The 19,275-nt window shown below is 45.3% G+C and overlaps 2 protein-coding genes across 5 annotated transcripts in view; one reads left to right on the top strand and one right to left on the bottom strand.

Annotated features, from left to right (window-relative positions):
- CASKIN2 (CASK interacting protein 2) overlaps positions 1-2,742 on the bottom strand; it is a 40,823-nt gene extending 38,081 nt beyond the window's left edge. Inside the window, exons 1-2 of one of the 3 annotated variants that reach the window (XM_083147996.1) lie at positions 2,482-2,742; positions 364-1,014 (exon numbers count right to left, since the gene is read on the bottom strand). In XM_083147996.1, coding sequence (XP_083004122.1) covers positions 364-457 — 94 coding nt within the window. In that variant the 5' untranslated portion in view covers positions 458-1,014; positions 2,482-2,742. Of the gene's footprint in view, positions 1-363; positions 1,015-1,333; positions 1,357-2,481 lie in introns of those variants that run through there. The other 2 variants (XM_083147993.1, XM_083147995.1) reach the window with 2 other exon arrangements.
- Positions 2,367-19,275, top strand: part of TSEN54 (tRNA splicing endonuclease subunit 54) — a 35,622-nt gene continuing 18,713 nt past the window's right edge. The window contains exon 1 of one of the 2 annotated variants that reach the window (XM_083147999.1): positions 2,367-2,462. Coding sequence is in view for 1 of the 2 variants with exons in the window: in XM_083147998.1 (XP_083004124.1) it covers positions 18,788-18,801 (14 nt within the window). In the remaining variant the exon portion in view is untranslated. Of the gene's footprint in view, positions 2,463-18,772; positions 18,802-19,275 lie in introns of those variants that run through there. The other variant, XM_083147998.1, reaches the window with a different exon arrangement.

Raw genomic sequence — 19,275 nt, 5'->3', positions numbered from 1 at the left:
CCTGCCATCTTTTAAATCCCATGCAGTTCCTGTTCCCTGCCTGGGGTGTCGCTGTCTGATGTGGTGTTTCTAGCACAGGTCTGGTATGCATATCAGTGCTGATATAAAGACCGCACTGTGCTAGAAACACTACAGCAGACAGCGACACCCCAGGCAGGGAAGAGGAACTGGGTTTTAAAAGATGGTGGGTGCTAGAATGAACACTACAAACATTCCTAACTGTCAATCACTCTTTGCAACAGTGCTAGTTAAATAGATGCGCAGACTGACGATAATTGCTCAAATGCAAAAAGAATCAGGTTTGTTTAATTAGCTGAGCCAGGCCACCAGTGCACTCTTTCCAAATACCAAGAGAATACTTACTGTTTTTTGAAGTCCGAACTTTGGCAAGCAGTTTTTGAACAGTGCCAACATCTCCACACTTGACAGCCTGAATAAGTTCATTCTCCCGACCCATCGCCGGACGGTCTAAAAAGTCATGTCCTGAGTTCCACTTTAGTATATATTCACAGGTCTCACAAGTGATTTCCTTTTACAATGCAGAGAAAGTTGGTTTTCCATTCACACTTATGCTCTCCCATCAGGAGTTCTGTTCTAGTACTTAAACCCTGGCTGAGTGAAGAAACTTTATTTACATAGGAAGTTTTAATGTCAGAAAGTAGCAGGCTACCAGTGACCTGGGGGGAAAGGTATTTGTTGTCCAAGCGGTGTCCCCCCCTTTCACTCTGTGGTCACTGGGACAGTTCCCATATCACATATGAGTAGGAAGGTACATATGTTACAGTACCAGGTCCACAAGATAATGCAGATTGCAAAGTTTTGGAGCACTCCATCAGATGGAAATAATAAATCCTGCTTTAAGGGCTTCTTGAATTTTCTAGATTCTTTTTCCCCTTTAACGTTGGCACAGGAACTATTTTTTCTTACTAAAATTGTTCTGTTCTTGTGCTTTTCTCATTACCAAACGTCCCCTGTTCACTTGAGTGAAAGCACTTCTGCAGTGATGTCATACAGCTGCCAAGAAGAGGGAAAAAAGACAAATATTTATGTTACTGAGTAAGCCTTACACCTAGTAACCCCTCAGGTGTGAGGCAAGAAACATGCAGAGGCCCGCGCGCTCTCTTTTGTCTATGAGGAAAAATGTTTAAGGGCCAGAGAGGTGTGTTCTGCATCAAAATGTCATTTATGACAACCGTGATTAACGTCAGAAAGCAGAACACTCGCATGCAAAGTGTCAGTGTGTAGGACTTCCTAAAAAAGCCAGTATGGGATACAATACAATCCAGTATCATTTAATAAACGTAATGTTTTAGGCAATAAGTGTATTACTTACTATCGCCTGCACATCTGTTACTAGGGTACACTTATGTCTTGACAAGGGACAAAAGGAGTCAGCAGAGGTGTTTTGTTCCTGTGCTGCTTCCAAGCTGCTGGATCCCATTCATAACCCAGACGACAGGAAGCTCAGGGGACCTCTGGCCCTCCTCTGCTAACACGCTCATTTTCCTTGCCAGTCTGACTAAATGTGAATATGAGAAAGAAACAGTGCAACATTCTGTAAACCAGCCCAATAGGTACAGCTTTACCATTTCCAAAATATATTGTGCTGTACCCATACAGTGCTTACTAAATGAGGTTGCGGTAATCCAATCTACCAAAACACTAGTCTGAAATCCACGAAAACACTAGTCTAACATCCAGTTTATTCCTTTCTTCTTCTGTGAAGAATTGGTATTATTTAAAACTATGCTGACGGGGCCAAGGTGGGACATACTAAAAGGAATGACAGTCTGGTCTGTCATTCCTTTTAGTATGTCCCGCCAAGGATACACCAGTAAGCTGCATGTCACAGAACTGAGAAGTTGGTAGCTGAGTATAGATGGTAGAGTGCACCTAACATGGGAGACATGAGAACAGTACCGCTTTGAAAAAGGACACCAACTCATCAAACAATGCTTAAGAGCTAAATGAATTGACATTTTCATTGTTTAGAAGGAAAAGCGTGAGCACCTGATAAAACAAACAGTATCCCAGGTCTGCTGATGTCATTGCATTTTCCTGTGCCTGAGGCTCCACAATCGTGTGGCAATCCATTATATTAAGTACATCTATAGTGTAGAGATGGAGATGCAGCATGGTACACAAGCAGAGTAAGTAGTAATGACCAACCACAAAAGGAGACCTTAGGTAACAATAATATTTTTGAGTACAGAATGAGATGTGGTATACAAATGGGAAACACTGTACTATACTGTAAGCATAGGTGAGGTAATAGCCTACACAACCATAACAAGGTAAGAGCGTCACACACACAACTCTACTTATCTCACATCTGAGAGATGTGCCTGCCTACTAGAGCAGCTAGCCCCAACAGCGCCCCCATCTCCTCCACTCCCCTTGCTGGATCGCTTTGATCTCTCCTGAACCTCCCGAGCAAGTGGCGGAGAGCCCAGAGAAGGAAGGTAGGTGACTCTCACTTACCGGCAGGCTGTAGAGGAGGGGTTAGCTATAGTCCCACTGCAGATTACTTTCTTCTAAGTTTTCAGAGTAGTCAGCCAGCTAGTTCTCCTCATTCCCTGCAGGAAATCCCTCCCTTTCCTTGTCCTGCTCACCTCCCTTCCTCCTGCTGCTGGCCCTGCTCCTCCCTCCTCCTCTTCATCCCCATAGAGGAGGAGGCCGCCGGGCTTGGCCTCAGGCCAGCCTTGTGTAACACGTTCTCTCCCCCTCCATCTGATCATACTGGCTGCCTGACGGTATATGGAGAGCTGCGGCTGTGAGCAATGGACACGTTTGGGGGAGACGGGTGTTTGTTCTGGGCTCAGGCAGTGATGACCTCTTCGTGCTATACAGGACACAGCCATTGCCTTATGCAGGCGGCAGCCGCAGCGTGCTCATTCACAGCCACTTTCCCTGGTTGATGTGTAACAGGTGTCTCTTTACTATTAGTCCTTCTGTTGGCTATTGGGACGGACAAAGCTTTGTTTTCTGCCGCCTGCCAGCTGGGCATGGGGTGACTGTTGTCCCACAGATGTGACCTCTGGGATGATTGTGGCGGTCTCTTAGATCCGGTGCCAAATAGGATTGTTATATGTATTCCAAAGCAAACCACGCACCCGACATTCCAAGGCAACATTCATATAGTATGATACAGAAAATAAAGGCAATGTATAATGTTCCGTCGTGGCGATGCGTCTTGTATGGGTGACCTATGGGATGCTTTTTTATTTTGGTACTTCATCGCAGATTACGCCAGTGATATTAACCGCTTTGAGAAAGTTCTAAGTGATCTTTCACATATGCACATTAGCTAACAGCTTTTTAGCATTTATTTCAGTTAAATACATTTGCACTTCACAGCTATGAATATGTACACAGTGACTGAAAATATAAAACTGCCATAGCCGCATGGATTTGTACTGAAATACCGACCAATGGCTATCCCAATACCTGCACACAAAAATGCAGTGTTGGTTGTAGAACAGTTGATTATTGAAGTTCTGCATAGCTCTATGGTGGCACTGGAAGAAATAAGATGCCCGATCCGTTGTAACTGTGTACAGTATTGCAGACACAAGCTGTAACACACCACAGAAACACCCCTCACAGACCATTATCTCCCACAATGATCTCTTAAGGGCCCTTTACATTATATATCTGTATACATGATATATCTGATGCTGAAAGTAGATGCAATTTCCCTTGAATTCCCCCTGGACCTTCCCGTGAGTGTTGGCATCCAATTTGGTATTTATCTGGCCAAATTGCATGTGTACTATACTTTCTGCAATATATCGCATACAATATATTGCATGTGCCAAAAGCACTCCATTTTCCATCTGATTCCGACAAATCACAGGTCCGGTCCGACTAACCTAGAGGCTCCCATCCGACTCTCACGGGACATCGGATCGGATGGAAAACACAAACAATGTGGCACTTTTCAGACGATATATATCAGCCCGAAACATCGAAATTGGGCAAAATCGTTTTAATGTAAGGGGGGTACTTGTTTCCTAGCAGGGCGCCCATCGCGGGCATCGCATATACATCGCATGCCATTATAATGACATGCGATGCGACCGACGCGATTACCGCGATTTTACATAGGGAACAATGTTAAATGTCCCAATTGACCCGATTTCACATAGGGAACAATGTTAAATGTCCCAATTGACCCGATTTCACATAGTGAACAATGTTAAATGCCCCCCCCCAATTGTTAACGCCACCCCACGATCAACGTCAACCCGAAGCGTGCCCACAAGGGGCGGCGGTACGCGTCCTCCAACCTTTTCATACCCCCACTATCCACGTCGGCATGGAGTTGAGAATAGAAAGTGTGGCGAGCGCAGCGAGCCACCGAGCCCGAAGCGTGGCGAGCGGACACGGATTACTTAACATGTATGTTAAGTAATCCGTGTCCCCTCGCGGGGCTCGCTGCGCTCGCCACGCTTCGGGCTCGGTGGCTCGCTGCGCTCGCCACACTTTCTATTCTCAACTCCATGCCGACGTGGATAGTGGGGGTATGAAAAGGTTGGAGGACGCGTACCGCCGCCCCTCGTGGGCACGCTTCGGGTTGACGTTGATCGTGGGGTGGCGTTAACAATGGGGGGGGGGCATTTCACACTTCAGGGTGGGTATTTGGGGTCTGTGGGCCATTTAACATTGTTCCCTATGTAAAATCGCGGTAATCGCGTCGGTCGCATCGCATGCGATTTTTGTCAGCATGCGACGCGACCGACGCGATTTTTTTTTCCTTGCGATGCCCACGATCAAAATCGTGGGCGCCCTGCTAGGAAACAAGTACCGTAAGGGGGCCTTTACTCACAAGATCATTGCGGCACATATGCATTGTAACTTAGACAAATCTGCTTACTACTTTTTGTCTGCAGCAGTACTGTATTCACTGTGAGAACATGAAGGGCAAAGTATGATCTTATTGGTGCAGGGTGTGGGCCTCCCTGAACCCACTTTTTATGGACTTTTACATTGCATTAAAGGTAGGGTTTAAAGAAGCTTTCCATTGTAAAATCTGGAAATGTATATATTTTTGTCTATGAAATGGGCGCCAAAGATGGCCGTTGCCTACATAATCCGCAATTCTGATAATGTAGGGATGATCATTGATGGTTCCTCACTGTCATTGATAGCCGACAGAGCACTCATTTTATTTTATTTTTTTGTGGCCTGGCGCCATGGTGATTGTCCTCACATCGCACTACAAAGCACTCCCATGAACCTGATTGGGCCATGGACTGCCGTGACTCCTCCTCCTCCCCAGCACGGATGGACATTGATGGGTTCAAATCAGCAATGGCACACTGATGGCTTCATGCCATAGATGTTAATCACCGATGGCACAAATCTATGGTTAACATCCACCACAGAAGCTCAGACATCACAGCCAAGGAGATGATGGGTCGGGAACAGCTGGGCAGCGTCTGAGTGAGTGCTCAGATGCTGCTTGGCATTAGACTGGAAATCCCAGGATTGTAGACTGCAATTCTGGGATGGAAATCCTGGTGATTGAAAAAATGTTTACTTTGTTTGTGAATATAATACTTTTTGTGTAGTTGAAAACGTATTGCACACCCTTCGATATAGCACTTCTCTGTGCACATTGATTGAAAATGCGCAGTGCAACATGGCGGTGCATTGGAGGCCTCAAATATATAGGATGAGATCTAAAGACGGCCATCTCTGACCTTGTGTAACCCTGCCATCAACTAAATATTCAGTCTCTGGTACTGGGCTGTTTGGTCAATTGTGGTGGCATTGTTACGCCATATTCGGGTTGTGCTAATGCCTCATTTGCACTCCTATGCCTCTAAAGCTGCTAAACACTTGTGGCACCTTATAAATATAATAATAATTATAATAAAGACTGCCACATGTACTTTGCACACTCCATCATGGTGCTCCCCTCTGACCAGCAAAGAATACCAAATGATATTTTGTGCAGAGCTCAGCAAATACTCCACTTCTTTAACCAGCGAATCCACCAAAGCCACACTTTTGATTTTATGGGCTCCATTAAGGACTATACTGATGGCATATTTTATTTAGTTTGACAATGATACTTACTGTATGGATATGCCTTTGGTATTTGCTTTAACATACCTATCAAACTGATGGCACAATGGTATAGTACTACAGTCTGGCAAGGCCTCAGGAAAGCTTCGATCTTAAAAATTGAATAGATAACCTATTCCCTTTAACAAGTTCTAAAGGGTTTAAGTTCTTAAATGGAGCCCTATATGCCATGGCTTTAAACTTATGCACAGTGTTGCAAATTGAGGATAAAGGGCCTCATTCCGACCTGATCGCAAATTTGGCAAAACCATGCCGCACCGCAGGTGGGGCAGATGTAACATGTGCAGAGAGAGTTAGATTTGGGTAAATTATTTTGTTTCTGTGCAGGGTAAATACTGGTTGCTTTATTTTTACACTGCAATTTACATTTTAGTTTCAAACACGATTCCTAGTAATATGTTCCATCCATTTCTGTACAGCTCTTCTTAAATAACTTGGAGCCCAAGTGGTGCTCCAACACCCAGTGCTGTGACCTAAATCATGCATAGGAGGCATACGTACGTACGTATGGACCCTCTCCCAAAAGAGAAGGGCCCCGTTACTCCCCTAACCCCTCCTTAGCCATAAGGCCCAAGAGGGGAAAATAGGGATCAGTGGGTCCTCCTCGCTAAAGCTCAGAGAGACCCTCTTCCTTCAAACCCCGGGTTAGGGCTAGTGGGTCCTCTGCACCAAAGTTTGTAGAGAACTTTGGTAGGCTTCCCTCCGCCTTACGGGTCTGGGCTGCCCTCGGGGACCGCAGCGCTCCCCAAAAGGATAGAGATTTGGTATGTAGGGAGTGGATAGCCCATAGGGGTTGTACACATACAGCCCAGAAAAAAAGTAACAAAAAAAGAAAATGTGAAAAAGTGACGTGAGAAGGAAAATAAATAAATAATTAGACAGAGACAGAAGGCCGGGGTAGAGGTGTAAAAAAATTGTCCTACCCCAGCCAAAAGGCCCAGGGTAAGGATGTGCAGTGCTAACCTAAAGGCAGAGTACGCAGTGCAGGTGCCATACTAGTGCACAGTGCCCAAGGTCCACCAGTGCAGGGTTCCTCGGGTGCACAGTGCAAGCTCGGACTCCAGGCAGCAGCCAATCAGCGTCAGACCAAGTATTTCTCTGCTCCATCTAGGGTGTTTTTCAACCCCTGGCATGGAAATTGATACTTCACTGGGCTTTTCCATTGACTCCCTTGAGGGTTGAGGCCCCCTTGGAAGAGCAATCTACCCAGTCCCAGTGTTTCTCGCATCCCAAGGTTAAAATACTAAGCTGGGCTTTTCGCTGACTCCCCATCAGAGGCTATGAACCTCTGGAATGGATACTAGACTGGGCCTTTCACTGTCTCATCCTTCAGGGGCTACAAACCCCTTCAAGAGAGCCACCTACTGGGCCCAGTGTTTCTCCCTTCCCAGTGGAATTATGAAAACAACAACTTCCACCATCTGGCAAGGGTGAATGTACTCGGGCAGACTTTTCCCTGCCCCGAGCATGAGGGATGCCATACCCTCCACCCATTGGAGCAGTTACTCAGTCCAGCCGTTCTCTATTCTTCTGCCAGGGGCTGGTCCGCGCCCACTGATAAGAACAGATACTACACTTGATCTTAGCCGAAAGGAAATAACTGTATTTAATTCAGCTGCTGGTAATGATAGTGTTAAAATGATCTGGCTTTGTGTTTGTTTAAAAAGGTTACAGTTTTCGCAGGTGTCTTGTATTACAGGGTGACTGGTGTTGCCAGCCAATGACTACTTTTCTGGCATATCACAAATAAAAAAGCTAATCCCTCTATCATCCAATCAGACATATAGGCAGTGTTTTCTGTGTATTCGTTTGTATAACAGAGTGTACATGTAAAAGAGGAACATTCCATGTGCAGGAGCAGTTTCTATGTCCACAGCCCCTGCCCCCTGCTGTCTGTCATTAGCAGACACAGTAAAGAAACAATCAGATTGTTGCTGTTTGTCTTATGCCCCTTTCAGACCGCACTTTTAAAACGGTAAATTGCCGTTTTTTTACCGTTTTAAAACGGTAATGTGTGCGGTCTGAAAGGTCCAGTCCCACTTAACCGGTTAGAAAATGCCGTTTTTTCTAACCGGTTAAAATGCAGGGTCCTACCCGTTTCTGAACCGGTATTTTAGCGCAAAAATCGGCTCAGAAACGGTATTTAGGACCCAGCCAATGAGCTGGGTCCTAAATTCAGCACAGTGAATACTTAATGAGCGCTCATTAAGTATTCACAGCACTGGAGCCCCCCCCCCGCGCGTGTCGACACCCCCCGCGCGCGTGTCGACGCCCCCGCGCGTGTCGACGGCCCCCCCGCGTGTCGACCCCCCGCGTGTGTCGGCGCCCCCCCCCCCCCCCCCCGTGTCGACTTACCCCGTGCCGGTATCTCCGTTGTGGTTCCCGGCACTGCAGCTCAGTATGCTCGGAAAGCACTTATGAAAAAAGTGTCTTTCAGAAAATGGCTGCCCCCCATACGGAAGACAGTTTTTTTAAACAGGGTTTCCTATGGGGCAGCCATTTTCTGGAAGACACTTTTTTCATAAGTGCTTTCCGAGCATACTGAGCTGCAGTCCACAACGGAGGTACCGGCACGGGGTAAGTCGACACGGGGGGGGGGGGGGCGCCGACACGCGGGGTGGGGGGGGGGGCGTCGACACGCGCGGGGGGGCGTCGACATGCGCGGGGGGCGTCGACATGCTCTCGGTCGACACGCGAGGGGGGGGGGAGCTGCACGGAGGGGAGGGCTGAAGGCTGCACTGGCTTTGACCCTGTATTTGGAAAGTTTCCAAAAACGGGTCTGCCAGTGTCAAAAAATCGGCACTTAAACGGTAATATACCGTTTAAGTGCTGCGGTGTGAAAGGGGTTTTATCTGGCAGACCCGTTTTTGGAAACGTTTCCAAATACAGGGTCAAAGCCAGTTATGCGGTCTGAAAGCAGCATAAGTAGCTTATATGGAATCCTGCACTCTGTCATTCCTGGTATCCTCAGCTGATCTATAGAAGACCTCCCACATCAGACTGAAGTTCAATTCACTTGTCTCAAATGTCACAAAAAGTATTTTGTTTTCTTAATGTGATATCCATTACACACCCAGCATAGAAGCTGTGTTTGTTCAATGTGTCCCAGAAGGGAGATGGTCACTAGGTCTATGACCTATACCCATCCCAGAACCAGAAATATTTTCAAGTTGTGTTACCTATATTGATAGAGCCTTTGCGGAGAGAAGGGTCCAATACTTCTATTACACATAAGTGTGCATTACAGTCTATTCAAGCACCTACCTAGCTGGTTTTGGCCTCTGCAGCAGCCTCTCTGCTCCCCCTATTTGGCACTATCACAACTCTGAAAGTTCCAGAGAAAGAATCTAAAAAAAAACAACTTCAGGTAAACTCATTTTCTTCCTGCACATTTTATTTTTCCATTCTCATGTCACATCTTTGCATTCCCAGCATTGCAAGCTTCTGCTCTGAATATTTTACTGAAAGCAGGCATTCACAACAAAGGCTATACAGTGCGAGAAGGAAGGCTCTGCATTTATTTTATATGCACAGCCTATTAACTCTTTGCTGTCAGATTGTTCTGCAAATGGCCTGACCCTATTTTCTAACATTGATTTAAGTATCTTTCCCATAAGCACATTTCTCTATACACACAGGTGTATTTTGGTGCAATATTTAACCATGTTATTGCTGAGCCTATTTGTTTTGGTCACATTCTGACATCAATAACAGTAATAATATATTTAATATCCACAAATATACTTTTTTTTTAAATTACATTATTTACTAAAGCAAAAGAGATATACAAATACAACACCGATATTACATACAAAATCAGACACAGAAGGCCAACCATGTACTAATAATACATAGAAGCACAAAACTTCATTACAAAAACTCCATAGAACATAGAGGTTATACTCTAAATAAATGGCCCCAGCATAAGACAGTGATAATGAATAAAGCTCCAATACATTACAGAATGTAATGTTTTTTAAAGAGCAACTAGTCCTACTGTGACATTCATGCTAACTTCATTTATTTACAGTTTCTTATGTAGCGCAGCATATTCTGTTGCACTTTACAATAATTGGATCGAGTGGTTCCCAGCCTCGGTCCTCAAGTGCCTCTAAAGGTGCCCATACACTGTACAATTGCTGTGTGCGATGAGATGCGCGCTCCCACACACACAGCTCAGCTCACACATCGCACTGCTCAAAAAGTATGTGCTGCACATACTTTTTGTACTAGATCTCATCTCATTGCATTGCAAAACCTATGCAATGCGATGCAATGTATTCCTAATTGTACAGTGTATGGGCACCTTAAGGGCTATTTCACACTGTCCGGCTCCTGCCAGATGGCAAAATCCTGCACGGCTTAAAAGCCGTGCCGTCCCTGCAGAGAGTAATGGACTGCTATGTGTCCATTCACACAGGACGGTCACGGCACGGCTGCCGGATAGCAGCCGGATCTTACCACTGCAGTGTCCGGCTGCCGTGCCCGTCCCGTCCTCACAGGTCAATGTGTGCTGAGGGCGATGGGGGCCTTTGACACACACCGGTCATTTGGTGTCCGGTTTTAGCTCTCCACCGCCACCAAACTGACGTCACTTCAGTTTCCACCCTCAAATTTACACAACACTGGCTCACGGTGCCGGTGCATGTGAAAGAAACAACTGTCAAAACCGGAGTGTGTGAAACAAGCCTTACAGTTCACCTTTTCAGGTGACCCGGCTGGAGCACTGTGTATCACCAACTTTTGAGGGCACCAAATTTTCTTTCTTCTAATCTAAACTCATGCCCTTGTGTCCTATATTCCTTTCTTGCAGTAAAAAGGGTGCTTGACAGTTCCTTATATTGGCCCTTGATATATTTGTACATGTTGAGCATGTCCCCCCTTAAACATCTCTTCTCTAGTGTAAATAATCCCAAAGAGCTCAGTCTCTCCCCATAGTTTAAATTCTCCATTCCCCTGATTATCTTAGTTGCTCTTCTTTGGGTTTTTTCTAATTCAATTATGTCCTTTTTATAGTGTAGGGCCCAGAACGGTACTCCATATTCTAGGTGAGGTCTACTAAAGGTACCCATACACTAGTAAGATTTATCTTCAGATCTGGCTGGTTGGAACAAAAACATGGTTATGGATGAGTGACAGTTTGTCAATTTTTCTAGCATTTCTAAGCAAATGGCATTTGCTCTCATCCATAACCATGTTTTTGTTCCAACCAGACAGATCTACAGATACATCTGAGTGTGTATGGCCACCTTAACAAATGCTTTCTATAGTGGCATAATTACTCTAGTTTCCATGCCCCTTTTAATACATTCTAGAATTCTGTTGGCCTTTTTTTGTTGCAATGTGACATTAAGCACTACACCCCAGCTTGTTATCTATTTGGACTCCTAGATCCTTTTCACGTACTGAAATACCCAATGCCTCCCCGCTTAGGTTATAACTAGCACACTGGTTATGCCTCCCGAGGTGCATGACCTTGCATTTATCCACATTGAACCTCATCTTCCACTTTTTAGCCCACTCATCTAGATTGTTAAGATCATTTTGATCATGCACCCTGTCACATTACAACCCCTTTCCAGATCTCAGATGCAGGAAAAACACCCAGACACATCTTATATTTATTGTCATTTATGTAAAACAATTAATACAGAAACATCCTCAACGGGTCTGGTCAGGTGGTTAAGTGACTTCCCCCATTTAACTGTGGACAAGATGCTATCCTCATATGTAAATATGAATAAGCAATTGGTGGCCACTACCTATATGGAGATGCACCAAAAAATCCTCCATAGGGCATACTACACACCTAGATTGAGGTATGTAGTATGACGGGTAACTCTCCCAACATCAAATTGCTTTAAGTGTGAGGCTCCAGATGCGGGTATGATACATTGCCTATGGGAATGCCCTATAGTCCGGAAATTTTGGGGAGAACTACAAAATTTTATTAATAACCAACTTGGGCTACAGTTCCAGGTGTCTAAGGACTGGGTGTTTTGGAACATTTATCATAGAAAAGATAAACTAGTCCTGTCCAAGCACACACGACTCTTGTTTAATAAATTTGCAGCGGCGGGGAAGAAAACCATTCTTTCCCAATGGATCGACAGGACTCTGATTCCTCTCACACTATTTCCTAGACTTCAGTATCTATTTCAAATGGACTGGACGGAAGCTGTAACGATTAAAGAAAAATTGGTTGGCAAATTTGTAGACACATGGTTGCCTTATATAAAAACTCTTCCTCAATCCACCAAAGATGCATTAAGGAATAGCTGTACTTGTTTCCTAGCACGGCCACAATCGCGGGCATCAGGTGTAATTTTTAGTGGTCTGCGACGCGACCGACGCGATGCCCCCGATTTCCCATTGAAATGCATTGAAAAAAGTCAAAGTCGCGTCGGTCGCATCGCAGGCGGCTAAAAAAGGCTTAAATGGTCCAGACGCGATGCCCCCGATTTCCCATAGGGAACAATGTTAAATGCCTCAATTTACCCAAATCATCATAGGGAACAATGGTAAATGGGCCAGAAACCCCCCAAAACACCCCTGAACAGTGAAATGGCCCCCCAAAATTAGTTTACGCCACCCCACGATCAACGTGAACCCGAAGCGTGGCGAGCGCAGCGGTACGCGTCCTCCGACCTTTTCATACCCCCACTATCCACGTCGGCGTGGAGTTGAGAATAGAATAGTGTGGCGAGCGGACGCGGATACCTTCACAGGTAAACGCGTCCCTTCGCGGGCTTCACAGGTATCCGCGTCCCCTCGCCACGCTTCGGGCTCGCTACGCTCGCCACACTATTCTATTCTCAACTCCACGCCCACCTGGATAGTGGGGGTATGAAAAGGTCGGAGGACGCGTACCGCCGCCCCTCGCGGGCTTGCTGCGCTCGCCACGCTTCGGGTTCACGTTGATCGTGGGGTGGCGTAAACTAATTTTGGGGGGCCATTTCACTGTTCAGGGGTGTTTTTGGGGGGTTCTGGACCATTTACCATTGTTCCCTATGATGATTTGGGTAAATTGAGGTATTTAACATTGTTCCCTATGGAAAATCGCGGGCATCGCGTCGGTACCATCGCACCCGATTTTTTAGTGCACCCGATTTTTACTAACGATGCCCACGATCATGATCGGTGTGGCCGTGCTAGTAAACAAGTACCGGAATAGCTTCCAATCGACAACCTGGTATGATCTAGAAACCATAGCAAATGGAGTACCACCTTTTTGAAAATACACACACTTGTGCAGGATTCTGTTAATGTCTAATGCTAGACCTAATGACACATATGTACCGACGGACAATAATAACAATGCTTGGCTGTTACTTGATTGTCTCATAATTGTGTAAGATTTTGTCTTTATTACTGTTTGTTCTGACATAATTGTTAATCTCCTAATGTCTGTTATTGGATATGCATTGCAATTAATAAAACTGTTTTAAAAAAGATAATTTTGAAGTGCAGTGACAAGCACTCCAGCTAGGGTCACAGGCTCAGTCACTTCTGCTTACTGCTTCCCGCATGGCTCCCTAGTCCACACAGTGCAGTGCCCTCTTCCATTATTCAGCTCCTCCGTCAGGCCAGGGTCGAGGACGGTGGGACGCTATGTAATGTCACATCCACGACCAGAGCAGACCACCAAATAGCTGATGCTGATCGGCACTCTACTCTGCAATTGAGGCATCTAGATCCCCTTTAAATGGAGGACCGTGACAACCATCAGCAACAGTGCAGGACGGAGCTGCGGGGCGCTCTGCCTCACACTGTCGGCAGACCCCACTGCTCACCACTGACGGTAGCCCGTTTTTTTTTTTTCAAGTGCCCCCTGCAGACCAATGCCAGCAACCAGGCAGTGCATCTCTCGCAGCACACCAGACCACCGCTGATGGCACAGCGGTTGGGAACAGCTATATATATGTCTTGAGTCTCTGAAACAATGCTGGCAGAGAGTGAAACTTCATTCTTTCTCACACAGAAACACAAGGTAGCAGACTAACTTTAACTCTATAGAGAGAGAGAGATTCTATAAAATGTAGATATTCTTTCAAGCAGTAGCACATTAATATGCTTGTGATTGCAGATATAAATACTGTCCCTTAGAGGTGCATATAAAACAACAAAGATTTTTTTCTACAAACTCTGCATTAGTTAAATAAATTGGCCTTCCTGTGATAAATTCCTGCTTCTTTTTTTTAATTGCTGGCCGTACGCAAGTTGATTGATAGAAATCCAGTGTTGGGGGTGATAACCGGACATTTTCTGTGAGTGTCAGGGAAAACACAGGTCGGCCCAAGGCGATTGAGGGAAGGCATGTGAAATCAGCACTGGCCCAATCCAACTGTTTCTTTCACAGCCACCAAGTAAGTCCTGACGTACACACTGACTGCACACACTGGAAAAATCATTCACTGGTGAGCGCCATGCGAATGGATTTGGAGCTAATCGATGACCCAGCTAATTTTCGCAAGCCCTGCTAAGCAATTTGTTGATCGGTATGTGGTCATTAGGTCGACACTCCATAGGTTGACCACTATTGGTTGACGCATGAAAAATGTTGACACAAGCAAAAGGTTGAGGCACCATGCCCGAAGCTTGGCAAGCACAGCAAGCCATGTGAGTGGATGTGGTACACATAAATATGGTGTCCATGTCGACATAGACACCAAAAACATGAAAAATTGCTGACCTTTCTATCCTATGTCGACCATTTACATGTTGATCTTTTGTGTGTGTTGAAATTTTGTCCACGACGACCTAAAGCAAGTGCCAAAATGTATTGAAATGTAAAGACGCTCCAATATACTGTATGGTTTAATCAGGAAAATGACATGGCTTTTATTTTGACTATTATTTTGTTCTGACACTCCCATTCTTACAGCAGTCCAGTTTGTGGAGTATTTAAAAAGCACCTTTGTACAATAATAATATGAAGAGGTTTTTTCACCATTGTTAATTTAGGCAAGGTAAAATTAATTTAGCTTTTAATATTTTATAGTATAGTTTATAGACTTTTCCAGAACATGCATCTGTGAACGGTGATTAGTTAATGTGCATATATTGCATTTCATTCAGAATTTGTAACCAATAAATACAAGTTTGAATTAGCAAGAATCCTATAAATATTAATTATTAGATCAAAAGAGGATGCAAATTGTTTTCTATTAATGTTATACTGCACTGCCCTCTACTGATAACATTGTTTTATTGTACCTTAAAGTGGAAGTACCATGACATAATATACTTTTTATTTGAATTATTATTATCATCCTTTTATCCCTTGCACACTACAAGGGATCCGGAGCGCCCAATTACAGTGTACCTAAACAAATAAGCAAAATAGAAAACAGTGACTACTGTTGAAGATAATAATGAGAGGCACAGGGTACATAACCATAGCTGCAGTAGCTGATGACACTAAAATAAGTATTAGGGTGGCAGGAAGCCACAGGATTTTGTGTTTAAATAAGAGAAGGAAAGACAAATGAAGGAAGAGGGCCCTGCTTGTGAGAGCTTAAATTTGTATTCATATCCGTTCTGTCCAGGCTCTTTCGTCGGAAAATGGCTTGCACCAAAATCTAAAGGTAGATTGAAAGGTGTCTTACAAATAAAAGACGATGAGGGTATCCATTTAATATCGAAAAATCATCTGGAGCACCATTTTATATCACCCACCAAAATGCCACTTACAAAGTAAGGCTTCTATCCCATACATTACATTTTTTTTAACCTACATGCTCGTTGCAAGGGGTTACATATTCCTTGCGCATTGCCGTGGGTTATTTGATCATTGCCAGCGGTTTCATGCTCGTTGCCAGGGGAGTTATATGCTTATTCCCAGGGTGGAGTTATAGGCTCCTTGTCATGGGCTTCCTGTCAATCAACTTGTGAACCGATTACTAAAGATGCTGGATTTAATCGCTGGATGGCCTCCCACATGCGCACTATGATCCGTGTGCACGAGCAGTCAAATGATCATCGGACGGCCTGTGAATTGCAGCCCAGCACTCATGTCTGAATAACCCATATACTTGATTATGTCATCATGGTATCCAGGTAGCTGCTACCACTCTCTGCTTTAAACACTTCTACACCCCACTCTAACTCACCGTATGTCTCATCAACCTCTCTATAGCTCTCCTGTGTTCAGTCTTCCATGGCCATAGCATGTACCCCTGTCCAGCCACTTATGCATTTTCAATATATTGTCAATAAGGGGCTGATTCATACCTGTTCGCTCACATCCAATGATGATCGTTTTGGGACTGCAAATGCGCATGTGCAGGGCCCGATTGTGAGCAAATTTCTGTGTTTGCAAGGTGCTAGCAGTGAGTGACAGGGGGTGGGAATGTCGGGGTGCATCCCTGCCATTTCATGGGCAGCTTGATTTTGCCATGTAATTAATTGCCGCTTTGACAAAATGGGAAAACTCTCCCAAAAATCTCTTATTTTATGTTTCTCACACCCTATTTCATTTGGCGCATGGGCTTTGTAAGATTTGCACTCCAACCAGGGGAACCATGTACTGGTTAAAACAGAAGGTTTATTAAACATATGTCGCAGATGTATTGGTTTCTAAATGTGGACTAGGCTAAGTGACAGGGCTGGAGTCTAGAGGAGTGAGAAAAAAGCTACAGGCTTGATGCAGTTCTTACGCATATGAACAAGGTGAACAGTTGGGTCAGTTTAGGAACTTAAGTGGTTAGATGCAAGGATGACTACTGTAGAGGGGATGCGTTCGGCATCCCTGCATTCACAATACCGAGACCGGCACTGGAGTCTCGACATCAATAAGGTTGTCATTATGCTGCGGGCGGTGGGGGAAGGGTTAGGCTGCGTGGAGGGTGATGTAGGTTTAAACATATAGAAGGGGAGGTTAGGCTGTGGTGCAGGTTGGTTTAGGCAGTGGGGTACAGGGGTTAGGCACTAACTTGGAGAGCTGGGGTCAAGCTGTGTGTGTGCGCACAGGGTTAGGTATAAGTATACTTGTCTGAGCCCTGTCGGGATTCCTCCCTTCAGGATGCCAGTGTTGGTATTCTGAATGCCATGTCAGCTGACTATCCTGGACCCAGTGACCTCAAACTCGTCAGTCAGCTTAGTGTCATGGCCAATGATCATACAGCCAGGGGTATAAAGCCAGTCCTCCAGCACTGAGGAGTGACCAGTGCTTTGTTGTTCAAACCTGGGTGCCAGATGACCTCCCGACAGAATGTATGACCTCATCAGTCGGGATTCTGACAGACGTTGGAATCCCGACTGATAAAAGCCTGACCACAACCCCCCCTAGAGAGAGAATAGAACCTGTGGCGAGCACAGCGAGCACGCAAGGGGCTTCTTTGCACTGTCAGTCAACTTGCGTATGGCCAGCGGAAAAAAAAGTAACAAAATTTTATCACAGTACCGCCTAGTGCATGTGTTCTACGAACCATACCATGTGTAGTCGTTCACTTATCGCATGGCCTATGAATTTGCAGCCGTGCAATCGGGTCTGAATACATTGTTAATACTGCCCGCTCCTGTAGTTATTAATGATGTCTTCTGTATCCACTCCCCCCATTCGTCACTGCCGATACCGGCACCTGCAATTGCTGATATCACTGGATACACATATTGTTATTTTGTACACTGAGCTCTATGCAATATACTGTATTCTATTTTGGGAAACTGAAGACTGGGCCCTATATACAGTGATGAATACAAAGGTCTAATGCTGTGTACACACGGGGTAATATGATTGCTGGGGATATATTGCTAGCAATATATCCCCAGCAATCATATTGCTCAGTGTCTCCTTTTCATCAGCGATGAAAAGGAGACACTGCTACGGGGCGGAGGGGGAGCGCAGCAGCAGCGGACGCTGCTGCTGTCACTTTCATGGGATGAGGGAGGAAGCAGCGGCACGGGGCTGGGGAGATCAACGCTGATCTCCCTGGCGCTGACCTCCCGGCACAGCGATCACCGGGGAAAGCCGCTGGTCGCAGGAGCATGCTCCTGCGACCATTAGGCAGTGCACACGGGAGCGCGCAGCTGGCGATTTATTTATTTATTTAACTGCGCTCCAAATCACTGGCAATATGGTCGCTCAGCGACCATATTCCCAGCGATTTTACATGAAATTGCACCCGTGTGTACTCACCTTAAGAATTATACTGTACACTGTCCCCACTCTATGGGGAAATTTACTAACATGGGAGTTCTATTTCAGATGGGATGTTGCTATGGGCAACCAATTAGAATCTACTTATTTATTTTTACCTTGTAGAAGTCAATAGATAATATCTGATTGGTTGCCCATAGCAACATCCCATGTGAAATAGAACTTCCATCTTAGTAAATTTCCCCCTATATGTCCTTTAAAAAATATGTTGCCGGGACGCTGTACCACCCCGCATCCCCCGATTCCCCCACCCCTCTGCCGCTGCTAATAGTAGGAGAGCGAAGCACAGCGCCACAGGCTTTCCCCACCCCCTCTGTTGGCTCTTGGCCATTTCAAATGTGGTGCGGCTCCTGAGCCAATTAGAGCTTGCATACCGACAGCCACTGTGATTGGCTTCCAGGCCGCAAGCTCTGATTGGCTCATGAGTCAGTGCTATATTTGAAATGGCTAAACGCCAACGGAGGGATGAGGGAAGCCTGCGGTGCTGCTCTGCTCTCCTAATCTCAGCAGCAGCCGCCGGGGGAGGTGGCCAGCATGGGACTACAGAGGTGAGTCAGCACTTCAGGGGGCATTATTCAGCGGAACTACTAGAGGCAATATGAAGTTGCACTACAGGGGGCATTATGCATGTAAGCAGCACTTCAGGGAACATTATGTGTGTAAACTGGACTAAAATGCCAAGAGAGGTGCAAAATTTACAATTACGCCACTGCATGTATAGTTTTACCCGGAAATGCATGGGAACACTAGTGCCACCGGAAGATGCAGAAAGCTGCATGTTTTGACATAAAACCCCTAGCAGTGAGTAATTAGAACACTCACTGTGGGGCCTAATATTTAATAGGCATTAGGGTGTGTGGAATAATTTGTAATGGGCATTAGTGTGTGACATATTGTGCAATTGGCATTACGGTGTGTAGCATAATATTAAATCGGCATTACAGTGTGTGGCATAATGTTCAATGGGCATTAGGGTCTATGGAATAATTTGTAATGACCATTATAGTGTGACATATTGTGCA

The sequence above is a fragment of the Crinia signifera genome, chromosome 6 (genome assembly GCF_055691185.1).
Source record: "Crinia signifera chromosome 6, ASM5569118v1, whole genome shotgun sequence".
NCBI lineage: Eukaryota > Metazoa > Chordata > Amphibia > Anura > Myobatrachidae > Crinia > Crinia signifera.
Note: the sequence above shows the minus strand (reverse complement) of the source record. Positions and strands in the feature narration are given on the sequence as shown.